The 27,643-nt window shown below is 38.1% G+C and overlaps 3 protein-coding genes across 4 annotated transcripts in view; 1 reads left to right on the top strand and 2 right to left on the bottom strand.

The window, feature by feature from the left end:
* Positions 1-3,258, bottom strand: part of LOC125260246 (calcium-responsive transactivator-like) — a 60,204-nt gene extending 56,946 nt beyond the window's left edge. The window contains 2 exon segments of the mRNA XM_048178516.1: positions 1,438-1,514; positions 1,984-3,258. Coding sequence (XP_048034473.1) covers positions 1,438-1,514; positions 1,984-2,052 — 146 coding nt within the window. The 5' untranslated portion in view covers positions 2,053-3,258.
* Positions 3,259-4,436: 1,178 nt separating this feature from the next.
* On the bottom strand, positions 4,437-16,735 carry lsm14b (LSM family member 14B). Of its 2 annotated transcripts, none has more exons than XM_048178931.1 (9): positions 16,650-16,735; positions 13,163-13,326; positions 12,956-13,091; positions 12,709-12,876; positions 8,602-8,688; positions 8,364-8,525; positions 8,041-8,197; positions 6,718-6,883; positions 4,437-4,916 (listed from the first exon to the last, which is right to left on the bottom strand). In XM_048178931.1, the coding sequence occupies exons 1-8, from the start codon at positions 16,651-16,653 to the stop codon at positions 6,721-6,723; spliced, it is 1,041 nt and encodes a 346-aa protein (XP_048034888.1). In that variant the 5' UTR covers positions 16,654-16,735; the 3' UTR covers positions 4,437-4,916; positions 6,718-6,720. The 2 variants fall into 2 exon arrangements, with proteins under 2 accessions (XP_048034888.1, XP_048034887.1); XM_048178930.1 differs by lacking the exon at positions 16,650-16,735 and adding an exon at positions 16,386-16,643.
* Positions 16,736-18,140: 1,405 nt separating this feature from the next.
* mtg2 (mitochondrial ribosome-associated GTPase 2) lies at positions 18,141-26,373 on the top strand. The gene is given in 10 exon segments (XM_048178858.1): positions 18,141-18,464; positions 18,830-18,977; positions 19,324-19,439; positions 19,517-19,606; positions 19,608-19,673; positions 19,675-19,737; positions 23,918-24,056; positions 25,830-26,086; positions 26,088-26,138; positions 26,140-26,373. Coding segments are annotated over 10 exon segments (1,113 nt in total). The 5' UTR covers positions 18,141-18,347; the 3' UTR covers positions 26,206-26,373.
* The last annotated feature ends 1,270 nt before the right edge of the window (positions 26,374-27,643 follow it).

The following is a 27,643-nucleotide window of genomic DNA, read 5'->3' as shown; positions in this document are numbered from 1 at the left end:
AAATTAAAACACAATCTAAAATGTGGAATAATGCATAACCCTAACCCTAAACAATGACCAAAATTCAAAATTTTTAATCACACTCTCCTTTTCTTGTGCACAATTTACTACAACGAGACCGTAATCCAATGAGAAGGAAAAAACAAACAAACATGTTTTTCTTCTCAATAGAAACCTATTAAAAAGAGAGCCGTCATGGAAGACAGAAAAACTGAGGATTCCATAATCTAATCAATCTGCAAAGTATTCATTTTCTGAGGGTCTGTTTATAAATAGTTTATCTTGCGGTGAAGGCTTTTTATTAGGGATGTCCTTATCAGGTTTTTTTGTGCCCTCGACCTGATCCGAGTCATTGAGTGCATTTACATGCACCCTCATAATAAGATTATAATGGGATTTTGGCAATATTGTGATTAAACTTTACCTCATGTAAACGATCAAGCTAATGCGATTACCTCATAATCATAGTAACCATTCTCACATTAAACTATGTGGCGTACACCAATTTTAATTGCAATAAATATGCATGTAAAGACCTTAATCACATTATTACTGCTCTGACCATAGTGTGCATATGCTAGGTCATACATGGATTGCTGTGTGTTGTTCACATAACTTCATGAATGAACTACATGACATTGTTCCGAAGTTTTCCTTCTACTCCAGTACATTAAAGTTATTAAAATCAATCCAGTGTATACAGGGACATACAGAGTTTTTTTTTTTTTTTTTTAAATGAAAAACACATGTAGTGGACACATTTGGAATACAGGTTGTTTCTACTGCTATATTTACCTATATCTTTTTTGCCACTTTATAAGAAGTATGCTCACACATCTATGTCTAACATATTAAGGTGTGCTTAATAGGATCACTTCCCCTATATGTAAACCGTCTTATACCATAACCAGCTAAAAAAGTAAACCTAGATATTTTTGCTTGGTCATTTTCTGTCCATTCCTTGCTTACAATTATTTGACTGAATTACCTGCAGTGTTGAAGTCTGAATCAGTGGATCACTGAGTGAATGTGTCAACGTGTATACTAACATTCGAGTTATTTGCAGTTATATTGTTTGGTTTGCTTATTTTGTCTGTCCATTTATGTCTGTGCTTTGTAAGAACCCTAAAGCAGTGTTTGAAAGCACTATATAGTATATAGTACTAGTAGTAGTCATTTGCATGACACAGCAAGTCATGAGATTTCAACAGTGGTGCCAATGAGGCGCGAACCGGTCAGCGCAAAATACAACAGCTTTTTCTGTCTGGAGAATGACTCTTCATCTCATGGGACTGGAGTAGGCTACACATCATATTCGTGATATTTCTCAAATGCTCTGCTCATTTCTTTAATGTAAATGATAAAACACTTGCATGTTCATTAAAGAATGAAGCACAATGTTAAAAGATCTGTCTTAAACAAGAGACAAATACATACTGTGTACATTCAGTTGTTTTCCCTTTGCTCTGATAGTCCATAATGCACTGTATCAGATGATGGTTTTCATCCAGCATCTTCTCGGGAACAAAACAAACACAAAAAAAAGTAAAGAAGGTCAATTATGTTACTTTACTTTGATTTTTCTTCTACTAAGATTATGAATGTTAGGCTATTACTATAATTTATAATATACTGGCATTAACTGATTCGCTAGTATCACTCTGATCATTTAGGTGTTTATTGTACTTGCTTAAAATATTAGGCTACAAAACAACTTTGGTATTTTTTTTTTTTTGGTATCAAAGTAGTATCAAAGCATTTTAACGCTAATCAATACATCCTGTCAAATACATTTATAATGTCACAACAACTGACCAATAGGACCCATCGGTATATGAACAGCGATGAAATATGAATACGCGCGCGCCAGTGTTAGCCTACCATAATTATCTGTCAAATTCTGTGTTTGTTTGTTCAGGAGTGAAGCGCTGTCAATCGCAGACGCTCAACACAGTCAAACCTAGTCCAAACACTACCGCCTACCTTCTGAATGGTTTGTTGGGTGACCTCTGCTTTCCCCCTCGGACGGACAGATGAAAATGTAACAGACATGTTTTCAATGAAAAATGATGATAAATGCTTTATCCGTATATATTATGCCGCGTCGAGGCGCTTATTACACTCCGGGTGAGTATTTCTGTTAAAACATAGGGGAGTCTCATCGTCCAAATATGACAGTTTTGCGAAAAATTAACAATTAACATAAGTGGCCGTTGCAAACCACAAAAGTGTGTGCAATTTTAGTGCAGCTAGTTAGAGATGAATTTGTCGCGGCCATTCAAAAATGAATTTATTATGTCGGAGGCAGCCTGACCTCCTCCAGTCTCTCATGGTATAATCTATTCAGCTCTATTGGGCCGGTGCTGCCCGTAACGCCGCTGTTGATTCACGAATAGAATACGTCTTTTTCCCACGCAAACGACGGACAAAGCCACACATCTCTCTAGTGGTGTTCGTGAATGACCGGCTCCTTAAGTGAACGATGGGAAAGGCTCAGACGCATCTAATTAGCAACCTGACCTGATACTAAATACAAGTAATACTACTATAAATAAAACTAGGATTTTTTTTTCGCCACACTGACAGATGTTGTGCTGGTGTGACCCACGGAAGCTCGTCATCACAGGTCGCATCAACACATTCAGTGTACAATTAAAACATAGCCTACAACTGGAACTGTTAATGAAACGGTGCTGTTTTGCACATTGTAATTAAATTTTTTATTTGTTATGGATTTATTTTGAATAATATGTTACTCTACCAAAAAATATTGAGGTTTAGTAGCCTACATTGAATAGATTGTTTATATTAACACTGGCTGTCATTTAAAATATTATCCTATATATAACTATTAATATTTTGTTAAGATTTCCTGGAAATGTTGCATTAACTCATGTTCACATCATCACTCTGTAAATTAGAACACGTGTATCCATATTCACTAACCAGCCAGTTTGACTACTAATTTAAGTAACCATTCAGAACTTCTCATAGCAAAAACAAAAATATCAGAAAATACCAGATTATCAAAGTCTCAATTCAAATATATGTATAATTAAATCTGATTCTGAATCATTGTATTGCTTTTCAGTTAGCAGATACCATTCAAATAAAATAAAACAGTAAAACAAAATTCTGTGACTTGTCTTATAATTGTTTATCATATTATTAGGCATAAAATTAATGTGCACATTGTGAACAAATTTAATAAACTCATTTTTCCTGTGTACGCACACAAACTACAGTTCAAAAGTTTTAGATCTGTAAGATTTTTAAAATTGTTTTTAAAATAAGTCTTACGCTCAGCAAAAAAAAAAGATCAAAAATACAGCAAAAACATCGTGAAATATTACAATTTAAAACAGCTTTTTCTATGTGAATATATAGTAAACTTATTTACATTTATTCCTGAGATCAAAGCTGAATATTCAGCATTACTCCAGTCTTTAGTGTCACATGATCCTTCAGAAATCATTCCATGATGATTTGCTGCTCAAGAAACATTTCTGATTGTCAAATGTTCAGTGTACAATTTTTTCAGAATTCTTTAATGAATCAGAAATAAGAGATCATTTATCTGAAACAGAAAACTTTTGTAACATTGTAAATGTCTTTACTGTCACTTTTGATCAATTTAAAGCATCTTTGCTGAATAAAAATCTTACAAGTTTTTTTTTTTTTTTTTTTAAATAAAGGTAGTGCATGTTACAAAAGCTTTCTATTAAAAAAATAAATAAAGTGGACAGAAGAGACTTCTCAAAAACATGAAAAATTTCCAAACATCCAACAGGTAATGTAAGACTGTAACTGAACTGGAACAGCCTGACAGATTTCCACTGGCTTCTCTGGTCACATCCTAAAAGGTTTACTTAATGTTCGAGTATTTTATGATAGTTTAAGATGGATTTGTCATTTTGCTGTGTCATTAATATGAATCAAACAGAATATAACTTACTGCTCTTGAATGAATAACTTTAAGCTTTAATAATAAATTTATATTTAATTCATATAGTGAAGACTATGCAATATTTTTACATTTGATTATTCAATTTCTGTACCAATTCTAACTACATGTTAGTGTGCTTATTTTTAATACCAGAAATTATAAAATAACTAATATGATAAACATGTAATAAAATCTAATATCATGAAATAATTGTCATATCACCCACCCCTACTGCTGGGGGAAGAAAAAAAAAAAAAAAAAAAAAAAAAATGTACCTTAAGGGTACAACACCGTGGGGCAGAACAGAACCCTTGGGACATCTGTACCTTATCAGCCCCTAGAAATGGCTAATTAAACCAAATATGATTAGCTGAAAATACTCAGCAAGTGCCAATTTAAAAAAAAAAAAAAAAAAAAAAAAAAAAAAAAAATCCCAGAATCCATAAAACTTGTACCACCACACCTCTTGATGAAGCATACAGACTCAAGATTTTTAATTTCATATGTTTATTATCAATTACCATCAAGAACAAGATCCCCTTACAATTTTACACAAAAAAAAAAAAAAAAAAATAATAATAGTAATAATATTATAATAAATAAGAATGTATTGGGGATCATCACGTACCATAGACTGAAGTTTATCTACTTCATCCAAATACATATCCTTGTACAACCAAATAACTGGCCATACATAAATAAAAGTGCTATCCCAAAATGCAACAATCACTGATAGATTCAGGAGCATTCACATGGCAAAGATGCAGGTTCTTCACATACATGAAACAAAAGAAAAAAGGCCATTTTAAAGTCAAATGAAAAGTAACAATCAATGCAGCCATTTTTTACAGGATGAGGTTGTTTGATGACGAGAAAAATTCTAGTAATATTAGCCACTGAAGATTGGACACTGGAAATCAAACTCAGACAAGGCCAACTCAGCCCCGTCCCACAGGAAGGCAACACACATCTGGAGGAGAGAGGTATGAAGAACAAGTATAATCCATAGAGGTAGCCATTCACTTAAAATCAACATGAAACTGCAATTGCTGGTGGAATGAGATTCATCCATTAGTAACTGAGTGGTTGGTCATAAGTCACCCAAAAATTTGGGTTAGTTCACCCAAAAAGTTTGTCATCAAGTACTCACCCTCACCCATAAGACCTTTATTCATCTTTAGAACACAAAGATATTTTTGATGAAATCTGAGTGTTTTTTTTTTTTTTTTATCTCCCATAGAAAGCAATGAAATTACCACATTCAAGGTCTAGAGAAGTAAAGACATTGTTAAATTAGTCCATGTGACTACAGTGGTTCAACCTTAATGTTATGAAGCTTGTTTTTGGGTGCAAAAACAAGATAATGTATTTAACAATGTCATACGCAGTTGAAGCAGTGAACGCAGCGCAGAGCTTCCAGGTTCTACATCAGAACACAGACTCCGTACTGGCTGACGCTGATCACGTGATCAACAACAATGAGCCAGCATTCTGACGTAAACAGAAGCGCTGAACTACATTCACTACATCAACTGGGTACAAGTCTAACAGGGAAGAGGAAAAATGGTTGAATGAAGTAGTTATTTGGGTTTTGTTTTGCTCACAAGTCTTCTCATCGCTTCACAACATTAAGGTTGAACCACTGCAGTCAGGTTGACCATTTTAGCAATGTCTTTAGTACCTTTCTGGACCTTAAATGAGGTCATTTCTATAGGTGATAAACTTCTCAGATTATCAAAATATCTTAATTTGTGTTGAAGATGAACGAAAGTCTTATAGGTTCGTAATGGTCGCTGAAAATCTTTTTTTCCATGACTAGATGACAGCAATAAATAACAGACCATATCAACATGCAATATCACTGACGAAAAAAGACGAATTTAGCTAAATAATTTGACCAAAAATCTAATTTGATAAATTTTTAACAAGCCGCTACGAGCATTCATGCTTGTGATTGCCAGATTAAGAATTTAAATCCCTTAATCAGAGCTTTTCTGTTAAAAGAACATGTTTTCTGGCCGTTTTACTTAATCTTTGCAATCTGGCAACCATGTGCACACAAACTCGCTCTGCAGAAGCAGCGCTGATGATCTGAAAACAGACAAACGTAATCTGGAGTTCAGCAATCTCCATTGAGATATTCTGCTTAAATGAAAGTGTCATTCAGTCAGTCTGTGTTCCTTCACTTGTGCTGTTTTCTGCGACTAAATCTGCCATCAAACCGTCAGTGATGAACTGCAATAAATCCAAACATGGATCAACTATATTTGCGATTTTGTTTGCGGAATAACTGCACTTACACAACCTCTGTGTGACGATAAAAAGTTTTTTGCTGTTGCTTTAATAGGAAAAACATGAATGTAATTTGGAATTGAATTACTAGGAATTTCAGTTTTAAAATTGAGAAGTTTGTTTTACCAGTAGGCCTATATGATAAATAGACAATAATCAGGAAACTAATGACTTGATTTGTGCTGAAAGTGCACAAAGATACATTTCCATGCATTATAATTGACTATAATTTTGAGCAAAATAACCTGGATTAACATGCAGCATGACAAAGATGTGAAGTTTGACAAAAATGCTCAGAAATTTAGACTAAAACCTGACTAAGAAACAGAATAAGGTTGATTAAATGATAAAAACTACAAATGTACATGACAAAGGACTAAATTAAAAAGATAGCCGACAAACTGAACACAAGGGAGAAACCAAATAAACATCCTCCATTCTTACAGTGCCGCCCTGCTCAGTTATACAGTTAGACTCACGTCTCACAGCCGTCCACTGCCCACTCTCTGTGGAAGGGGACGCTGCACTGCCCCTCTGCCCCGTCGCCCTCTGAAGGTCCCCCGAAAACCACGGCCTCTCAGATAGCGACCGGGCACCCCAAAGGTCTCTACGTTTAGCTTCCTCTCCTCAGCCCATGTGGTACGTCTGGAGGAGAAACAAAACTCCGTGATGAGAAACGCTCCAGCTGGAAAGACGGTCGGATGGGTTACACCTGGACTTGTTTGATTTTTTTTTATTTTTTATTTATTTTTTTATAAAAACACCATGCCAGCTTTTGTGGCTATTTTCATGGCGAGATAAATTTATGATAACTATATCAAGTGTTTAAAAGGTGCCCCAGAACCAGTTTTAACAAGATGTAATATAAGTCTAAGGTGTCCCCTGAACGTGTCTGAAGTTTCAGCTCAAAATACCCCATAGATTTTTTTTTTATTAATTTAACTGCCTATTTTGAGCCATAATTATATATGCACCGATTCAATGTGCGGCCCCTTTAAATCTCGCGCTCCCCCACCCCCGAGCTCTCGACTGCCTAAACCAGCATAAACAAAGTTCACACAGCTAATATAACCCTCAAAATGGATCTTTACAAAGTGTTCATCATTCATGATGCATTGATTCCTGTGAGTATAGTATTTATTTGGATTTTTACATTTGATTCTGAATGAGTTTGATAGTGCTCCGTGGCTAAAGGGCTAATGCTACACTGTTGGAGATTTATGAATGAAGTTGTGTTTATGAATTATACAGACTGCAAGTGTTTGAAAACGAGAATAGCGACGGCTCTCGTCTCCGTGAATACAGTAAGAAACGATGGTAACTTTAACCACATTTAACAGTACATTAGCAACATGCTAACAAAACATTTAGAAAGACAATTTAAAAATATCACTAAAAATATCATGGTATCATGGATCACGTCAGTTATTATAGCTCCATCTGCCATTTTTCACTATTGTACTTCTATTTTTTACTGTATGTCATTTCCATGTACTGTACTCTTGTTATTCATCTATGCCGAGCTAAATTCATTTTTTCATTCGATGGCACCTTTAATTTATTTTTTGCTAAAAACTTAATTCGGTTATCTTGGTTAAAAACTTCAAAAGAGTTAACTGAATAAAACAGGTTTCTAACGGGATTAAAACCAGCACAATCTAATAACATTTCAATGAAAGTTTTGACAGTAAGAAGACTTTGGTGGATCTAGTATTATAAACTTGTCTCATCCTAGAATGGCCAAAACAATTGGGTCCCATCAGTTTGAGATTTGATAGAAACTTCTAAAATTAGGGTTATACCTGGACTTGAGCTCTGAGGAGATGTTATCAAAGAAGCATTTAGCTTTATTGTAGAAGCACTTGGGCCCGAGCGGATCCTCTTTAACAGCGCTCTCGTTCTCAGGTGCAGACTTTTCCCGCTCTTTATCACTTCCTTCCTCTGGGGTCTCCTTTGGTTCTGACAGGAAAGTGGAGAAACACATGAGATGCTTCTAATCACTGCTGGCTCATAAACAAAAACGGTGAATTCTGCAGTCTTCTTTTAGAAGACTTTCAAGGGCATGTGTGCAACCTGAAGCTCAAGTGTTGACTTCCTACAGGAGCGTCTGGTCAGAGTGAAATACCTTCAACACTGAGCTTGTCTTCAATCTCTTTTTCCAGGTCATCTTTATTAAACTGAGCATTTGCAGTTTCAAAATCAAAGTCCGACTCGAACTGCAGGGTGCTGGGCTTCGTGCTGCCTACAAGGATTTGACCTCGACCACGGTTCCTGGACCGGCGAGTTCCTGCAAGACACCTGACATGTGGACGAGATGGTCTATGTCAACCAAATTGTCATTAAAATAGAACAACCCTCATTACCCGGTTTTCTGCGACTGGTTGGAGGCTTGTTCTCGTCATTAGCTTGACCTTGTTCCTTCAAGACGCCCGATTGTGCAGCTGAATCACCTGCAGAACAAAGTTAAGAAAATGGGAGGAAAGAAGAAAACGCATCTTTCTGAAGCTCAAGCAGCAGCATTGGGTTTCCTAAAAAGCTGCACAAGTCAATTATCCATCTCAATACAGACAATTGCGGTCTCTGTACTTCACATCTACTTCATGACACTTTCAGAGTGTTTAAACAAAGGTCTTAATGATTGTGGTCTTCATGCCCACTTGAACACTTCAAACAGAACACACTGAACCAGAGCATGATTGTGGTGCAAACATTTTACAAAATACATAGAATTTGTTTGTAAAGTGTTGCATATTTTATTAGTCCAGACTCCAGAGATAACGTAACATCCAATCAAATTGAACACGTCATGAAATTGGGGCACAAGTTCCTGAACATGCTGAATGCTGAGATATGCATTTATTCATTTTGCAGATACTTATCTAAAGACCTTACAAATGAGGAATACAGCAAGCAGTTTGTCAAAGAGGCAAATAAACAAGTGCTCAATACAAAGTTTCAGAGTTCAAGAGTTTAAAATGTAAAAAAAAAAAAAAAAAAATTTTTTTGCATTTTTACAAACACAAGTGTGATCAAAAGCTCTAGCCACATGTGCGGTCATCACGCACACTTGAACACTATCGAGCAGTAGCGCGTGTTGGGACACGACCTGCTTTGAAACCTCCAGCACAGATCACACAACATTACTACAACAATGCGTACTTCACCTCAGACCTCACAAACCATAAACGCAACATTCTCAGCTTGAACACTGAGAGTCTGAATAAATTTGACAACAGCATAAATGGAAATCTAAAATAACTTGTATAAAAAGCAATACATAGGCCTACATGTGACACCTCATGTTATCAAATGTGGAAGAACAAAATGACTAAACCCAATAAAATTAAACATCTATAGCTGTATTATCTTTGTAAACTCAGGCTGTTTGTAGTAAACCACCATTAAACAAAAGGAGAGTGGTAGGCAGACCTTCTCAGCATCAGTTTGATTCCGTCATCTGTTAAAGGGTTAGTTCACCCAATAATGAAAATGTCATTTATTACTCACCCTCATGTCATTCTACACCCCTAAGACCTCTGTTCATCTTCGGAACACTAAGATTTTTGATTAAACCCGATGGCTCAGTGAGGCCTCTATAGACAGCAATGCCATTGTAAATTTCAAGATCCATAAAGCTACTAAAAACATATTTAAAATAGTTCATGCGAGTTTGGTGGTTCTACCTTTTATGAAGAGACGAGAATATTTTTTGTGCACCAAAAAACAAAATAATGACTTTAAAAGGTGCCCTAGAATTAAAAATTGAATTTATCTTGGCATAGTAAAACAACAAGAGTTCAGTACATGGAAGTGACATACAGTGAGTCTCAAACACCATTGTTTTTTCCTCATAAATCTCATTTGTTTAAAAGACCTCCGAAGAACAGGCGAATCTCAACATAACACCGACTGTGACGTAACAGTCGGGGTGTACGCCCCCAATATTTGCATATCCCAGCCCATGATTGAGGCATTACACAAGGGCAGCCAGTATTAACATCTGGATGTGCACAGCTGAATCGTCAGACTAGATAAGCAAGCAAGGACAACAGCGAAAATTGGCAGATGGAGCAATAATAACTGACATGATCCATGATAACATGATATTTTTAGTGATATTTGTAAATTGTCTTTCTAAATGTTTCGTTAGCATGTTGCTAGTGTACTGTTAAATGTGGTTAAAGTTACCATCGTTTCTTACTGTATTCACGGAGACAAGAGCCGTCGCTATTTTCATTTTTAAACACTTGCAGTCTGTATAATACACAAACAACTTAATTCTTTATAAATCTCTCCAACAGTGTGTAATGTTAGCTTTAGCCATGGAGCACCATCAAACTCATTCAGAATCAAATGTAAACATCCAAATAAACAATACTCACATAATCTGACGCATGCATGCAGTATGCATGACGAACACTTTGTAAAGATTCATTTTGAGGGTTATATTAGCTGTGTAAACTTTGTCTATGCACTGTTTAAGGCAAGCGCGAGCTCCGGGGGCAGAGAGCGTGAGCATTTAATTATGAATCGGCGCATTTCTAAATTATGCCCCAAAATAGGCAGTTAAAAAAAAAAAAAAAAAAAAAAAAAAAAAAAAAATCTATGGGGTATTTTGAGCTGAAACTTCACAGACACATTCAGGGGACACTTTAGACTTATTACATCTTGTAAAAAAAAAAAAAAAAAAAAAAAAAAAAAAAAACGTTCGATGGCACCTTTAACAACATCTCGTGATGGACGATTTCAAAACACTGCTTCGGAGCTTTACGAATCAGCGGTTCGGAGCGCCAAAGTCACGTGATTTCAGAAGTTTAGCCATTTGAGATAGTTGAAAAGTCGTCATTTTTTAGTACCTTTATGGATCTTGAAATTTACAATGGCATTGCTGTCTACAGAGGCCTCACTGAGCCATCAGATTTAATCAAAAATAAAGGTGTTCCGAAGATGAACTTAGGACTTATGGATGTGGAACGACATGAGGGTGAGTAATAAATGAGCTTTTCATTTTTGGGTGAACTCATATATTTGATGAAATCCGAGGGTATCTGATCCACACATAGGCAGCAACGCAATTGCACCCTTTGAGGTCCAGAAACGTATTAGAAACATCGTTAAAAGAGTTCACGTGACTGCAGTGGTTCAACCTTAAATGTTATGAAGTGGCGAGAATACGCTTTGTGCAAAAACAAAACAAAAACAGTGACTTCATTCAACAATGTCTTCTCTTCCCTGTCAGTCTCCTATGCGGTTTACGCTGTGAACGCAGTGCAGAGCTTCTGTTTTTACATCCGAACGCTGACTCAGTACTCAGTAAGACACATACGGGTGATGCTGACACAGAAGCCGGCGTTCTGATGTAAACACAGAAGCTCTGCTCTGTGTTCACAGCGTAAACAGCGTAGGTGACTGACAGGGAAGAGAAGACATTGTTGAATGAAGTCATTTTTGGTTTTGCGCACAAAACGTATTCTCGACACTTCATAACATTAAGGTTGAACCACTGCAGTCACGTTGACCATTTTAACATTGTCTTTAGCACTATTTGGACGGGATTAGTTTTACGTGGGGAGGTGGAGTAAAGTAATTTTACCTCAGGATGTCTAATATTAATTGGCCAATTCGCACGGGACAAGACATCTCAGTAAAACTAGCAGAAGTGGGAGGGGTAACTCGATTTACGCACCGCCATCACCTCCCTGACGTCATGTGGGTATACGTTGCTTCCTGATACAATGTGCGAAAACACAATCTAAATATGTAACAGTTAGGTCCGATTTATTAATTAAATTCTGATTGGATTATGATGGTAATAGGCACTTAGCTAAAGATAAAATTAGTTTTGTGCCTCTGACAATTGCTTCGATCTTTTTGCTCTGAATGGCATGTAGAAAATACTTGAGGTTTGCCACAGACTTGTCCCACCACCTACAACACAAATGAAACGTTTCTTCAAGTGCTTCCATGCTTGAAAAATGCGCAGAAAACTACTTTTAAACAGGAAATGGAATTTTACCGTACATATTTACAGCGGGTCTATTCGAACTGGATTAGTATTACCTGAGGTAATTTTTCCAGACCTTTTTACAGAAGGTAAAAGTCACCGTAATCTTTACTGACATTGTCCGTAATGATTACCGAGATGGCACATTCGGACGGGACTAAAATCACTGAGAAGCTCTGGTAATAATTACTTTACCCCCACCTCCCCTGTGGATCAGATATCCTCGGATTTCATCAAAAACATCTTAATTTGTACTCCAAAGATGAATAAAGGACTTACGGGTTTGGGACGACATGAGGGTGAGTATGTAGTGACAAAATTCATTTTTGGGTGAACTAACCCTTAAAAGAACGACTGTGTTCAAAGTGTCCAGACACCAAACACCATGAGTAAGCCATGTTTGGGTTAAGCAGCTGAAAGCTCAGGGTTTATGAATGCAAGTTAACTTTGCGTTTGAATCACTCACCGCTGAAGGCAGCAGCTCTCTGGGCTCCTCGGACGCCCCTCTGCGCTCGGCCCGTTTCTCCGCCTTGCTGCTGCGCTCCGGTCAAACCCTTCTGTGTGGTTTCTGTAGGCACAGTCTGAACAGCCTGCTCAACCATTGGACCCCTCCGCACAGGAACACCATGCAAACCTGATCCTCAGACACAGACAATGAGCAGTCACACACTTGCTCTTGATATCACATGATCTCCACTGGCTGGTCAGCTTACCGAGGCCCAGCGCCGCTGCGTACTGCTGGTTGAGGAGAGAGCTGGCCGCCAGCTGGCTGTAGGAGGGCAGCATGCTTCTGTACGGGCTGTAGCTGCCCTGCGACGGGTAGTGAACTGACGATGTCCCTACAGACGACTAATGAGAGGAAGTCAATCAGCCCTGCCTTCTGAAATGTGCTGGGGAGACTCGTGTGGAATGAAACAAACCTGAACAATAGCAGGGTCCTGAGGAAGACTGTGGTGAATCTTCAGAGGCTCGCAGACCGTGATATCTTTGATGTCACTTCCCCTGAAGATGATGTACTCGAAGACCTCGTCCCTCGGTGGCACAGGCCGGTCCGTCGGTCGCCCTTCTGTTCCAAAAGACCTCACTGACAAAAACAAAAACCAAGACCATACTCAGCTACAGCTTTGTGTCATGGTCATATAAAACAATGTGGTACCCCTTATAAAACAGTCAAGAACATCAGAGCTCAAATTGAACCAAACGTCCATTTCCTTCAACAAAACCAGTTTCAAGACTGGACAAACTCAAATAAGACTTAAGTAGGTTTTATTACATTTGATCATAACTAGGTTTCAGGTCTGATTTGCACGACTGCAGCAGTTCAAGGGTGAAAAAAAAAAAAAAAAAAAAAAAAAAAAAAAAAAAAAAAAAAACAATAACGAATTATTTAGTGATGGCCGATTTCAAAACGCCTTCAGGAAGAAGTGATTTCAGCAGTTTGACACGCGATCCGAATCATGATTCAATACGCTGATTCATAACGCTCTGAAGTTTCCTGAAGCAGCGTTTTGAAATCAGACATCACTATACAAGTCGTTATTTTGATTTTTTGGCGCACCAAAAATATTCTTGTCGCTTTATAATATTAATATTGAACCACTGTGCTCACATGAAGCCCAAACGTTTGAAGATCAAAATTACAGTTTCAGTGCAGCTTCAAAGCGTTCTACATGATCCCAGACAAGGAATAAGGGTCTTATCTAGAGAAACCATCGCTCATTTTCAAATAAATTATACATTTTAACCATAAATGCTCATTTTGAACTAGCTCACTTCTTTACTAGAATTCCAGCAGTGTAGACACTTCTAAGTGTATTACTGCCCTCCACAGGTTAAAGTTTGAACTAATTGTTATTTACTTGCACTAGAATATTGTATATGACAATTTAGTTCAAACTTTGACCTGTGGAGGGCAGTAATACACTTAGCAGTGTCTACACTGCCGGAATTCTAATAGAGAAGAAGAGAGCTAGTTCAAGATAAGCATTTATGGTTAAAACTAGACTTGTGCCGATATTCGGTAATGCGATATATCGCGATAATGAATATGCACGATATTGTTATCGTGGGTATTTCACAATACCATAAATAGTAATTTATTACTAATTAAAATTTGTATAATGCATTTAAGAATACTTTCCTCATCAACCGTATAAAATGCACAACACCGCTGTAAACAAGTGTAGCTATTGCTCAATCTTAGTCAATGCGTTAAATACTGAGACCTTATTGTAGTGTAACCTGTTCTTTATAGCCTAATTCTTTTGCATTTTAATCTGTTCGAAAATTTTACTTTATATATTTTTTGTGTATTGTATTATTGTATTTAAACATTTAGAGGTTTTTTTTGTTATTACAAAAAGAGTTCTTAAACCCGTTATACTATGACAACACTTTTTTTTTGCAACTTATTTCAATACCGTGATAATACCGTGATAAAAGCCACTTCACGTCTGTGGGCGTTACGCACAGCTCAGTGTGGCCCAGGCACGGCGCCAGAAATCCAGTTTTGGATGGGCCTTAAATTAAAAAATGTTAAATAAAAAAAAAACGTTATCCAATCACTGCTTAACCTAATAAAAAAATATTGACTAATATAGCATACTGTTATATTATCTGTGCATAATATAGATTTTAATAGCTTGATGCTCTTTAAATATTTTGTTGCATTGTTAAAACTTTTGGTTCTGACCAAAGAAGAGCGCTTTGGAATCTCCATTACGCATGAAACGCATCATACCTGGGCTGCGTTTCCCGATAACATTGTCTCTTAGCGCGCTACGAAGACTCTTAAGGTATAACTTAACTAAAGGTATACTACCATTAAAGGTATATCATTGCTAGGCGTCTTCAGGGCTATCATCCACTCGCGAGGCATATGCGCTGAAAGGAAGAGGCGCTGGCGCCCTCCTAGCAACGGCGCTGTTTTTGGTAAAACATGATTTTGACGACTTCATTAAGTCTTTTTAAAAGATATTCGTTTTGTATAAATTGTATCTTAATTTTGATCAATGTTTTATCAATCAATTGCCCGTATTTAATAAATAAGAAGCAAATATATAGCAGACAATGTAATAACCTTAGTGTAATTGACAGAATTACTAAAAAATATTTTGCTACCTAAAAGTTAAAGATTTTTTTTGTGTCACGCATGCATGCATGTCTATTTCCCTCATATTAAATATAAAACGCATGTGGACTGATATTTTTCCAATGTCTGGACTCCTTTATTAATGGAGCATATAAACAGACGTTTCAATATATTGGTATTAAATGCATTTTCTGAGAATTTATATTTCAAGTTTTTACTGCAAATGTCGAAATGCGCGCTCTTTGGTCCATCAGTGCTTGAGTCACTGATCACATTAGAATAAAATATCTCATAATAAAATACAAAATTGACTGATTTATGAATGTATATGCATAGTTCTCATCAGTCGGAAATACAGATAAACGCTTTCATTTGTTATATTTTTGATCCTGAAAGAAAACAGAACAACAAAAGAGCGAATCATAGGCCTACATGGAGTCTGTACGTGTTAAGCCTCGTTTACACTGCACGCGTGTGCGGCGCGTTACGGCTGCGACGCGGCTACCGGAGCTGATTCGCGGCCACTCTAGTCAATGCTCGTGTTTACACCAGCCGCGCCGCGGTGCGTTTGAGAAGCGTCCCAGAAGCTCGCTGCGCCACTTCGCTAAAGATAGGCGCCTCGCCTATTTTTGACGGACGCCGCGTCAAAGACGCGCAGCTCAAATACAAAATAAAGTCAAAATAATCACCCTGAGTAAACTCCTGGTCATATTTCGCATCACTACGATGTCAGAAACTGACGACAAGAGATTCGAAGTTGAAAAACGCCCCCCCCGCCCCCCCTGTTCCAACGTCTATGAACTAACCCTTTCAGGTTCATTAGTGACGTCTGTGAATACGTGATACATTAACATTGTTTAAATGTTTTAATAAACGTCTATTTGATTCTATCATTGAAGGGTAAGTGGCTCAAAATAACTATTCGTTTAGTTTAATAAAAATCCGACGATTTCTTGGTGGATACCTATGATTAATTCGTTTGAAAACTGATAAAAGTTCACCACTTCAACTCTGGGATTCTGCCTGGAACTCACGTGCCTTGTGACACTCACCTTTCGCCAGGGCCACGGTCGAGTTATCAGTGTCAATAGTGTACAATATTCCCTCATAGCGAATCTGAGCTTTAGAGATCAGACTGATCTTACTGCCGATGTAAGGTGTGCCGCTGCTCATTATCTCAAAAATAAACGACTTCGGCTAATTAAAGAAGGCTCGAACACAGGCTAAATCCCCCGTTCAAACGAACACCTGCAACACTGGCGCCATGATTAACGTTACCGTCCTAAACAATTCGCTCTAGTAAGGGAGCAGCTCACTCATTAGTGTGCTTTATAGAGAGGATTCACTCCTTCACCCCGCCCTCCATTTGACCCGCTGCACCTGGTCCGCGTTTTCACGCACCTTGCGTTTCGTTAACTGAAAAATACTGCGTTTTTAATGTATAAAATGGTTAATAAAATTATTTTTTGGGGGAAAAAAGCGTTTACAGACCATATCATGAAAAGCCAACTTTGAGAAATAAAAAGATAAAAATAAACAGTATTTTACAGTAATGTATGTTTATAAATAAACATTCAATGATTCTTATAACGTTCTTTTAAAGTGATTGTATATCCTCCTGAGACCCAGAACATTTTTTTTGTATTTTTTCACGTCATTAGATATTGTTTAGAGCATACGAAACAAATGGAGGAAAAAAAACATTATTGAAAAATTATATTTTATTCATATGTTATGCTGTGTCCTCTGTAGTGGACTAAGTTGTTTAAAAAAAATAAAATGACTTGAAAATATATATATATATATATATATATATATATATATATATATATATATATATATATATATATATATATATACTTGAATACATGTATAGGCAAAAACAATGGGATGTTTTTAAATCACCAATCAATTTTTAGGCTTCAGGATTTTTTTTTTTAACCAAACTTTGTATAAGATGATTCCTAACTATGTTATGAAAGATAGAACAGAATGAATCGATATACCATTTTACTTTATGCAATATGTGGGTAAAACTGCCATACATGGATTTTCCCATTCAATGTATCTAATTTGCATATTAATGTGTTCTTGGAGCAACATGTAATGAAAAAAGAAATATGCAGTGTAATAATGGGAGTAATAATTGGCAACGTTTTCATAATAATATCTAATAATTAATAGGAATATTGATATATAATTTCTTTCCCTATTCACTTGTTGTGTCTCCTAAAATGCCTGATAAACATGATTTAAGTCCCGGTGTCCTCTACAGAGGTCATATATGAAATCAGTGTCCTGTTTCGTAACAGAAAGTCATATTTTGATTAGAAACCCCATAACATATTCCTGAGATGTTGATTTATGACAAACAGTCAGAAAATTAATCCAATTTAAATGATAATTACAAAATATTATCATATTTCCATAAGAGTGCTAATTTTCAGTCATATTTAAAGACCAAGGAGTTGTTATTGTCATAGTGAAACCTCTACAAATTTGTTTTTTCCGCAAAGCCCTGAATGTTGCTCTTTACAGGACATCCAGACTTAAAACTGTGACGTATAATGTCAGAGAAAATCACTAAAATATATATATATATATAAATATAATGGCCACATTATATTTTAGTGATTTTATATATATATATATATATATATATATATATATATATATATATATATATATATATATATATATATATATATATTTGTAACAGAAAATTGTACAAAATATTTTGTCCACATCTGGTCCACATCAACGCTTCACACTCCATTCCAGTAGGTGGCGGAAATGAACCAGTATTGCTGGCTTGCTGAAGAAACCATTTGGAAAAGACCGTGAAAGCAAGAAGAAGAAGGGTCATTTCAGTTCTTTTGCGGCGGTGATTAATATTAGTTTGATTAATGGTTTATGATTGTTTTATTGAACGCGTTAGGTTTTATTTACATGGCGGTGGGATGAAGTAACAGGAAGCGCTCGCCGTACCTTCAGCTGTTTTTAGCCGCGAAGGCATGTTGTTTGAGAACAACCTGAAGCTGCTGCGGATGTGCGGCAGAAGTGTGTGTGAAGGACTGCTGATCCAGAGAGCACACAAACACAAGACAGCCCAGCTCTCCGAGAAAAAACTGGTGTGTGTGTGTTTGTGACATATCAGGACACAAATTTGTATAACGACATAAACATGGGTATGACATAGGTATTACAAGTCACCCTTATGAGGACATTACCCCATGTCCCCAATTTTTCAAAAGGCTTATAAATCATTCAGAATTTTTTTTTTTTTTTGAGAAAGTCGAAAATGCACAGTTTCCTGTGATGGGTAGGTTTAGGGTTAGGGGTAGTGTAGGGCGATAGAAAATACGGTTTGTACAGTATAAAAACCATTACGCCTATGGAATGTCCCCACAATTCACACAAACAAACCTGTGTGTGTGAGAAAGATAGAGAGAACACACACGCTAACATCACAACTCCCATCTCTTCCTCCTCACAGAGCCGCTATTTCGTGGATCATCGCAGAGTGAAGGTTGTGGCGGGATCGGGCGGTAATGGAGCCTCCACCTTCCACAGCGAGCCCTGGAAAGAGTGGGGAGGTCCAGATGGGGGGAATGGAGGTGCTGGAGGAGACATCATCATCAGAGGTAAGGCATTAAACCAGTGATACCATACTCTGCTTTTCAGCTGAACCCCTTTTGTTACTGAAGTCCTGGTTGTTCCAAACGTCCTGCATTTCAGTGGCCAGTGTACTCTTGAAACCTTCAGTGCAGCAGGTTTTTTGACCTTTCCTTTGACCTCCAGCTTTGGCTTTTTTGCTCTGATGTGCTTTTTCAGCAGTTAGACCTTGTATAGACAGCTGTGTGTCTTTTCAAACTGAATTTTACACATTTACTCCAATAAGTGTGTAGAAAAACCCACAGAAATGGGATTCAGCTGAACTAAACTTCTCAATAGCAAAAGGTTTGAATGCTTGATCGCTCTCGTTCGCAGTGGACCGGCAGGTGAAGTCACTGTCATCTGTGTCAACAGTGTATCGTGGGAAAGATGGAGAGGCAGGAAGCAGTAAAAACCGCTTCGGACGCAATGCCAGCCCCACCTACATCACAGTGAGTTTCCCTTACAAACACGCTCAGAGTTTACCAGCAGCTTTTAGACGTGTTTCTTGTGACGCTTTTCCCCGCAGGTTCCTCTGGGAACCATTGTAAAAGAAGAGGGTGCGATGCTGGCGGACCTCTCGCTCCATGACCAGCTGTACACCGTGGCGTACGGAGGTGTCCGGCGGGAAGGGGAACCGCTTCTTCCTGTCCAATGAGAACAGAGCGCCGTTGACGGCCACGTCCGGGAGAGAAGGGCCAGGAGCGAGTGGTTCAGCTGGAGCTGCGCACCATGGCCCACGCCGCACTGGTCAGAGCTTCATACTCTACACCAGGGGTGCCCAATCCTGTTCCTGGAGATATACATTCCTGCAAAGTTCAGCTCCAACCCTGATCAAACACAACTGAACCAGCCAATTAAAATCTTCAGTAGCAGTTGATAAGTACAGACACACACTTGTTTTTGATCAGGGTTGGATCTGAACTCTTCAGGTTGGTAGATCTCCAGGAGCAGGATTGGGCACCCCTGCTCTACACACTGGTTATACTGGTTACTTCAACAGCAGCTACATGAGTGTATCCAAACATCACTCACTCGCATGTCCTTCCGATCCCATATGTGTTCTTTCTTCTGTGGAACACAACAGAATCAAACAACATTGACTTCACTGGTATGTTCAAAAACACTGAGACATTTTTCAAAACAACATGTTCCACAAAAGAAAAAAACATTAGGTAGAGTGAATGATGTAAAGCTGTCTGGAGTAGAAAAATGATTATATATCATTAGAAAGATTATTTAAAGGGGTAGTTCACCCAAAAATGAAAATAATGTAATTTATTACTCACCCTCATGCCGTTCCACACCCGTAAGACCTTCGTTCAATCTTCGGAACACAAATTAAGATATTTTTGTTGAAATCCGATGGCTCCGTGAGGCCTCCATAGCCAGCAATGACATTTCCTCTCTCAAGATCCATTAAGGTACTAAAAACATGTTTAAATCAGTTCATGTGAGTACAGCGGTTCAATATTAATATTATAAAGTGACGAGAATATTTTTGGTGCGCCAAAAAATAAACAAAATAACGACTTATATAGTGATGACAGAATTTTCATTTTTGGGTGAACTAACCCTTTAAACTTACGTGGAGTTTAAATGTTTGATTGCCATATACCTGAAATGTTTTCAAATGAATCAAATTTTGGATCTGATCAAATCGAGAGCTTGTAATCAGAATTGAATTAAACCACCCCTAAAATACACCGTAAAAAGTATGCAAACATTTGTCTGAAGTACAACCCTAAATACATTAGTAAACCACTAATAAATTGAATCCTAGCTAAAACTACCTACCATCTCAAAGATTTTCTGCCAGGCTTGAGAGTTTAACTAAATAACTCTACAAAATAAATATCTAGCGTTAGCGTCAGTTCTGGCAGGTCACGTCAGTCAAGCTTGCATCAGCTGACTCCCAGGTGACTTGCGTCTACCTATAGGAATACGACGCCTATTACGGCATCTATATATAAGCTCCTCAGTATTATCAGCAGCTATTGCATTTCTCAGGAGCAAATTAAATGGCGAATTCGACAGGCAAACAGCATCATCTCACTAGGAATTGTGCAATCGGGAATTTAGCGAGAGGGATTTGTGGATTTCACCTCTCATTCACTGCATTGATCATAAGCCGACTGATTGGAAATGACTGAGTTAAGGTTAATATTGCTTCTCGCATCGCTGCAATTAGACATGGACTGGCAGTTCAGATGATCTGCACTCCCCGCATGAAGAAGCGTTTCAAGACAAGATCAAACATCCACTTTACAGCCGGCTATTTCACTCTCCTTCATCTCTGAATGTTTCCACGAAGCTAAGCTAAGTTCCTTTTAATGCTCATTGTTTTAAACCTAACTCATGATGTTGTTAAAGCTATCACTCTTGCTTAGGCTTCTAGTCCTTCTCAGTAAAAATGTTTTTGCAAGCTTTTGCGATCGTATTTGGCGATGCGCGTTACTATCTGTTGTCACTGGCAACCGGCTTGATCGCCGCACACGCTGGTCGGGGCGCTTTCGTTTGTATAGCAACATACACGCTGGTCAGATCGCCGTGTTTAGCGCTATACATCGCAGATTCAAGCAGCTTTGCAGTAGAGACAGAAAAAACAAAGATTCATGGTGCAAACGGCTTTTCTGTTGTGGTGCAGCACATAGTAAACATCGTTTTTCTTAAGCTATAGTGCCACTGGAAACGCTCGTTCTTAAAGGTCTAGTTGCTATTTAGAACAAGCTGATCTTAAGGCTGTCTAAAAAATTGCTTGTTACCGAAGCTCTAATGTCATTGCTGCATACTATAAGCACTACTGTGGTAAGTTTATTCAGGTACATGTTATCTTAAGCTGTTGTCTTAGACTTATGCTCTTTATGATATCCGATCATATCGCAACATTCTGTGATAAGTGAACAAACGTCTGTGGCTTGAAAACTTATCAGAGTATTGTAACATGCTTTTCTTTAAATACACAGAGGTTTCTTATTCAACCCTAACAATGTCGAACTTGATGGTCCTGTAAGGAGTGTGATATCATGGGAGTCGCCATCTTCTCTTTCATAGCCAAAGGAATCGGCCCTACTGGAGCAGAAATCGTGCTCATGATGAGGAAGAACTGCATTTCATTTCTTAGCTGCACGCTGCATCTAACTCAGAGCTGTTGCTGCGGGTGTATGCTTCCCCAACCTGACTACCACTAGTTTAATACTAGTCTGTGATTTACAACATGCTTGTTGTAACAGATTGCTGCCACTAGGGGTGTAAGCTTCCCCCCAGTAGGAGAGAGAAGAGAGAAAAAATTAAAATAAAATAATAATAATTTTATATTAGGCAATGGGTGTATGCTTCCCCGACTAGATTGCTGCTAACGGTGTAAGCATAAATGATATATAAAAATCGCTAACTAAATGCGCTACAACATGCTTGTTGTATCAGATTTGCTGCTGCTACGGGTGTAAGCTTCCCCCATTTATTTATATTTAAAAAAAAAAAAAAAATTCAGGTCATTCAAGTAACTGCATTTGAGGAAAAATGGCATTCAGATTTTCGCACTCAGTTTGTGTTGGGGGATATCAGCATATGGTTTGTTTTGGGGGTTTATTGCTGCTCTCCCTGCTCTTATCCATGCTAGGCTGCATGGAGGCGCAGGGAGTTCTTGCCCAGAACAGAACCATACTGCCAATACAAACTCTATGCATTATCTATCATATTTGACGATAGTGGTCCTGACAGAAATCTAGCGTTAGCGTCAGTTCTGGCAGGTCACGTCAGTCAAGCTTGCATCAGCTGACTCCCAGGTGACTTGCGTCTACCTATAGGAATACGACGCCTATTACGGCAGCTCCTCAGTATTATCAGCAGCTATTGCATTTCTCAGGAGCAAATTACCCTCCTCCATCCCCAGCTCCTCCTCTCTTCAGTCAGGATTGGCCTTATTATTTCCCCTGAATCAGACTAATTCTCGAAAAATGTGTATGTTAAATCATTTAACGATATCTGTATGTTGGTCCTGTTCTGTTTACCCTGGGGGGTTTATTGCTGCTCTCCCTGCTCTTATCCATGCTAGGCTGCATGGAGGCGCAGGGAGTTCTTGCCCAGAACAGAACCATACCGCCAATACAAACTCTATGCATTATCTATCATATTTGACGATAGTGGTCCTGACAGAAATGTTGATTTTGTCCCTCTTGGTTTTGAAGTTGAGTACCAGACTAAACATGTCTAGTAGTGTAATGCAGTGTCTATGTCATTAATATTAATCAAACATCAATTATAAGACAAAATAAAAACACTCACTGTTCATAATTTCTTTCACTACTGTTTGCTTTCATAGTCAGTAGTCAACAACATGTAAGCGGTGTTGAGAGAGCTGAGAGATGGTTACAACTATACCGCCCAGTCAAAGATATCTTTCATATTGGGAGATATTTGCATGCATCAGGGAGCTGCTTTCAAAATGTGAAGTATTGAAATCGTGTCTAAATGCATTTTCCTTTGCGATCACACGTACTCTGTGAATAGGAAGTTGCACAAATTCTACAAGATAAGACATTTGTCAGACACTAGGCTCTGTTGTGCAACAGATCCTCTGCCATGGTCTTGTCAGTCATCTCGTCACATGATCAGTGAACTCTGATTCCTGCTGCACTACGTACGGCTCTGCAGCTCGTGTTGAATGAGATGGATGGGATTGAAGTGACCGTTAGCCAACTGAATTAAATAGTTTTTATTTCTTAAAAAGCAATACGACAATGGAGGCGTAATATAAACGTAGCGGTGGCATATTATATCCTAATTTCACCCTCAGCTCTTCACCCCAACAAGATATTCGTCATATTTTAATCTCGTCACACCCCTAAGTTTTAGGATTATTACATCTGTCTTTCTTTGATTGGAAGCACATGGCTGTTAATTGTGATTATTTCATGTTTCTGAACAGGTTGGCTTTCCAAACGCAGGCAAGTCATCTCTGTTGCGAGCGATCTCTAATGCCCGACCAGCTGTGGCCGCGTACCCCTTCACCACACTCAAGCCTCATGTGGGCATTGTCCAGTACAGAGACCACCAGCAGGTGGCAGGTGTGTGTGTTTTTGTCACATATCAGGACACAAATTTGTATAATGTCATGGTTATGACATAGGTATTACAAGGAGAGGGTGACTTATGAGGACATTACCCCATGTCCCCATTTTTCCAAAAGGCTTATAAATCATTAGGGATGCACCGATACCAAGCTCATGTACTTGTACTCGTAAAAATACCCCGATACCAAAGACCGATACCTCACGCGATGTAACTGATTTTCCGTTCAGACACCGGCGGCAGCAGCAGAAACAACGTCAGCCTCACAGGTGTGGAAATACTTAAATTAATGATGACAACACACACATTGCGAACTGCATGCTTTCAATTACAATTCGTTATCGATTAGTGAAGGCGGGATAGGTGGAATCGCGCTGAATGACACAGACCAGAAGCGCTTCTCGGTCTTTCTTCGAGTATTCATGGATTCGGTCTTAAAGGAACCGTAGCCTATATTTGTCATTAATGTTAAATAAATGTATACATGGTAAATAAACCTATGTATCTGAAAAACAAGTTTATTTAATTTGTATCTCTATAGTATTTTTTGTATTGTTTGTAATTTGCTTGTAAATTTCTTTTTAACAACAATATATATTGGTAATTATGCCCTTTGAAGCTTATTGGACACTGTGAAATTTTTGTTCAAGTTTGTGACAAGCACATAAAAATTATTACTTTTTTCATTAGAGTAATAATAAAGAAGCTGTCCTACATTCATTAGTCTCACTGTGTTGTGCTTGGAAAACTGTAACATCACAAAAAAAAAAAGAGAGAGAGAGAGAAATCAATAAATGTATAGGTATCGGTGAGTACTAGAAAAAAGTATCGGTACTCGTACTCTGTCCTTAAATGGTATCGGTGCATCCCTATAAATCATACAGAATTAGTGTTTTTGAGAAAGTAAAAATTTGCACAGTTTCCTGTGATGGGTAGGTTTAGGGGTAGGGGTAGTGTAGGGTGATAGAAAATATGGTTTGTACAGTATAAAAAACATTACGCCTATGAAATGTCCCCACAATTCACAAAAACAAACGTGTGTTTTGTGTGTGTGTATAAGTCAAAATCTGAGTAAAATCTAAGTAAAAGATGAGTAAAGTCTGAGTAAAATATTCTTGCCTAAGGAAAAATAAAGTTGTCGAGAGCTCTCTTTAAGCCAGAAAGCTAAAAGTGCAAAAGGTTGAGTCAAGACTGACTATATATCACCCTTATATACTAGAAAAACCATGGGCATAAATGAGTTCCCTTTGGTATGGCTGAGACCAGTAGACCACACCACAGAAACCACTGCTGCAAAAATTAGATATCTGATCATAGGGGAGTCTGAAGTATAGTTTATCATATTGTGGTAGACATCACATGATGGAAAATTGCAGGTCTAGTTCCTCAATTTACAGAAACATAGCATACTTGAGGAAATTAACCTTCTATAAGAAGATACCCTTGGCCCCTCACTTCGGCCATGTAGATGTTTTCTCTGCAGACATGGCATTCAAAATTATCATGTACTTGAACACTTTATTATTTGCATATGCCAGTGGAAACTTAGAAACCTATGCTAATGTCTGCAGAAAGAACAAAAGGTCAGCTTAAGTCAACAGTATAGCCTAAAGAAACACAAAAATATATATTTCATAGCGTACAAAAATATGATTTCTTTGATGAAAATATGATTGGTTGGATGATAAAACATAAACACAAGAAATATTAATCTTTTCCTTCAGATCGGTTTCACCAAACCACTTAAGCCCTTCTTCTTTCCATTGCAGTCGCTGATATTCCTGGGCTGATTCCTGGAGCTCATCTGAATCGCGGGCTTGGCGTCTCTTTCCTGCGGCACATCGAGCGCTGCCGTGTCTTGCTGTATGTGCTGGATATGTCGTCTGCAGAGCCCTGGGAACAATTCCAGCAGCTGTGCTTCGAACTGGACCAGTACAAACCTCATCTGTCCCACAGACCTCATGCTATCGTGGCTAACAAAATGGACCTACCAGAAGCCAGGCAGAACCTGGAGGCTCTGAAGGAGTCGTGTCCAGCAGACGGTCATTCCTGTGTCTGCGCTGTCAGGAGAAAACACTTGGAGAGCTGATCCTGCACCTGAGAACCATGTATGACAGCTACCCTCGAGACAGCAGTCAGTCATAACTGCTTATAGAAAAGCACTTGTGGCCGTTAACGGGATCAGAGAGCTAAACATTATGCAGGTTAATACGAGACTACTGTTGTCATCACGTCACTTGTGCTTAAAGGATTAGTTCACTTTCAAATGAAAATTAAGCCCAAGCTTTACTCACCCTCAAGCCATCCTAGGTGTATATGGCTTTCTTTTTTCTGATGAACACAGAGTTATATTAATAAATATTCTGAGGCATCCAAGCTTTATAATGGCAGTGAATGGGACCAACGAGTCTGAGCTGAAAAAAAAAAAAGTGCTTCCATCCACATCCACCCATCATAAATATGTGCTCCGCACAGCTCCGGGGGTTAATAAAGGCCTTCTGAAGCGAGCTGAATATATTTTACTTCATAATTTTTCTTACACAAATGCATCGCTTTGCTTCAGAAGACCCCCCGGAGCCGTGCGGAGCACATATTTATGATGGGTGGATCTGGATGGAGAGACTTTCTTCAGCTCATACTCGTTGATGCCGTTCACTGCCGTTCACTGCCGTTATAAAGCTCGGATGCCTCAGAATATTTATTAATATAACTCCGATAGTGTTCATCAGAAAGAAGAGTGTCATATACACCTAGGATGGCTTGAGGTTGAGTAAAGCTTGGGCTAATTTTCATTTGAAAGTGAACTAATCCTTTAACATGTGCAGTTACTGTATTTACAGTCATGAAGACGTGAAACTGCTAAGCTGGGACGTTTCACACTATACGCACAAGGATCATGTGAACGAGGCATAATGAACCCTTGTGTAGTCCTGCTGTCATTATTGCACAATAAACCCTGATCCTCTTCATGTCGGGGTCTCGTCACTTTATTTTGGGATGGTGCAGCTGCTTGAACAAGTGTGCAAAAAAGTTTATTGTATTTTTATATATAATTAATTCTTTACACAGTTTATAGTTTTCTGGTTCAAAAGCCATAAACTTTGTAATAAAACGTCTTTTAACCTTTGACCTGCCTCAGTAATGTGGTACTTCCGGTGCTGTAGAAAGACATTTTTATAATTTTGAATTAGCTTGGTCACTGTATCATTGTACTTGCCTGAGCTGAGGAATCTAAAGAGACCAGTATATGTGACAATTAGTAATCAAATGTTAGAAGCATTTTTTTTAATAATTTTATATATTTTTATCAAACTTATCAGACATCTTCAGGCAGGGGTGTAGCCACAACTTTTTTTCAGGGGTGGCCAGATAAGACCCAGCAATTTCTTTGGGGTGGGGGAAAAAAAATATCCAGCTTAGATAAAATAATTTAATATGCCTCTGATCTAACTGTGACCGCATAGCCTGCATGGAATACTTTAAAACGAATGTGGAATGTAATTGCACCTCAACAAACACTGGTTAAAAACTGGATCATCGTTTATGTAATTTTTTTGAATTTTTGCATGGCATAAATTCTCTT

Source organism: Megalobrama amblycephala, linkage group LG24 (assembly GCF_018812025.1).
Source record: "Megalobrama amblycephala isolate DHTTF-2021 linkage group LG24, ASM1881202v1, whole genome shotgun sequence".
NCBI classification, from domain to species: domain Eukaryota; kingdom Metazoa; phylum Chordata; class Actinopteri; order Cypriniformes; family Xenocyprididae; genus Megalobrama; species Megalobrama amblycephala.
Note: the sequence above shows the minus strand (reverse complement) of the source record. Positions and strands in the feature narration are given on the sequence as shown.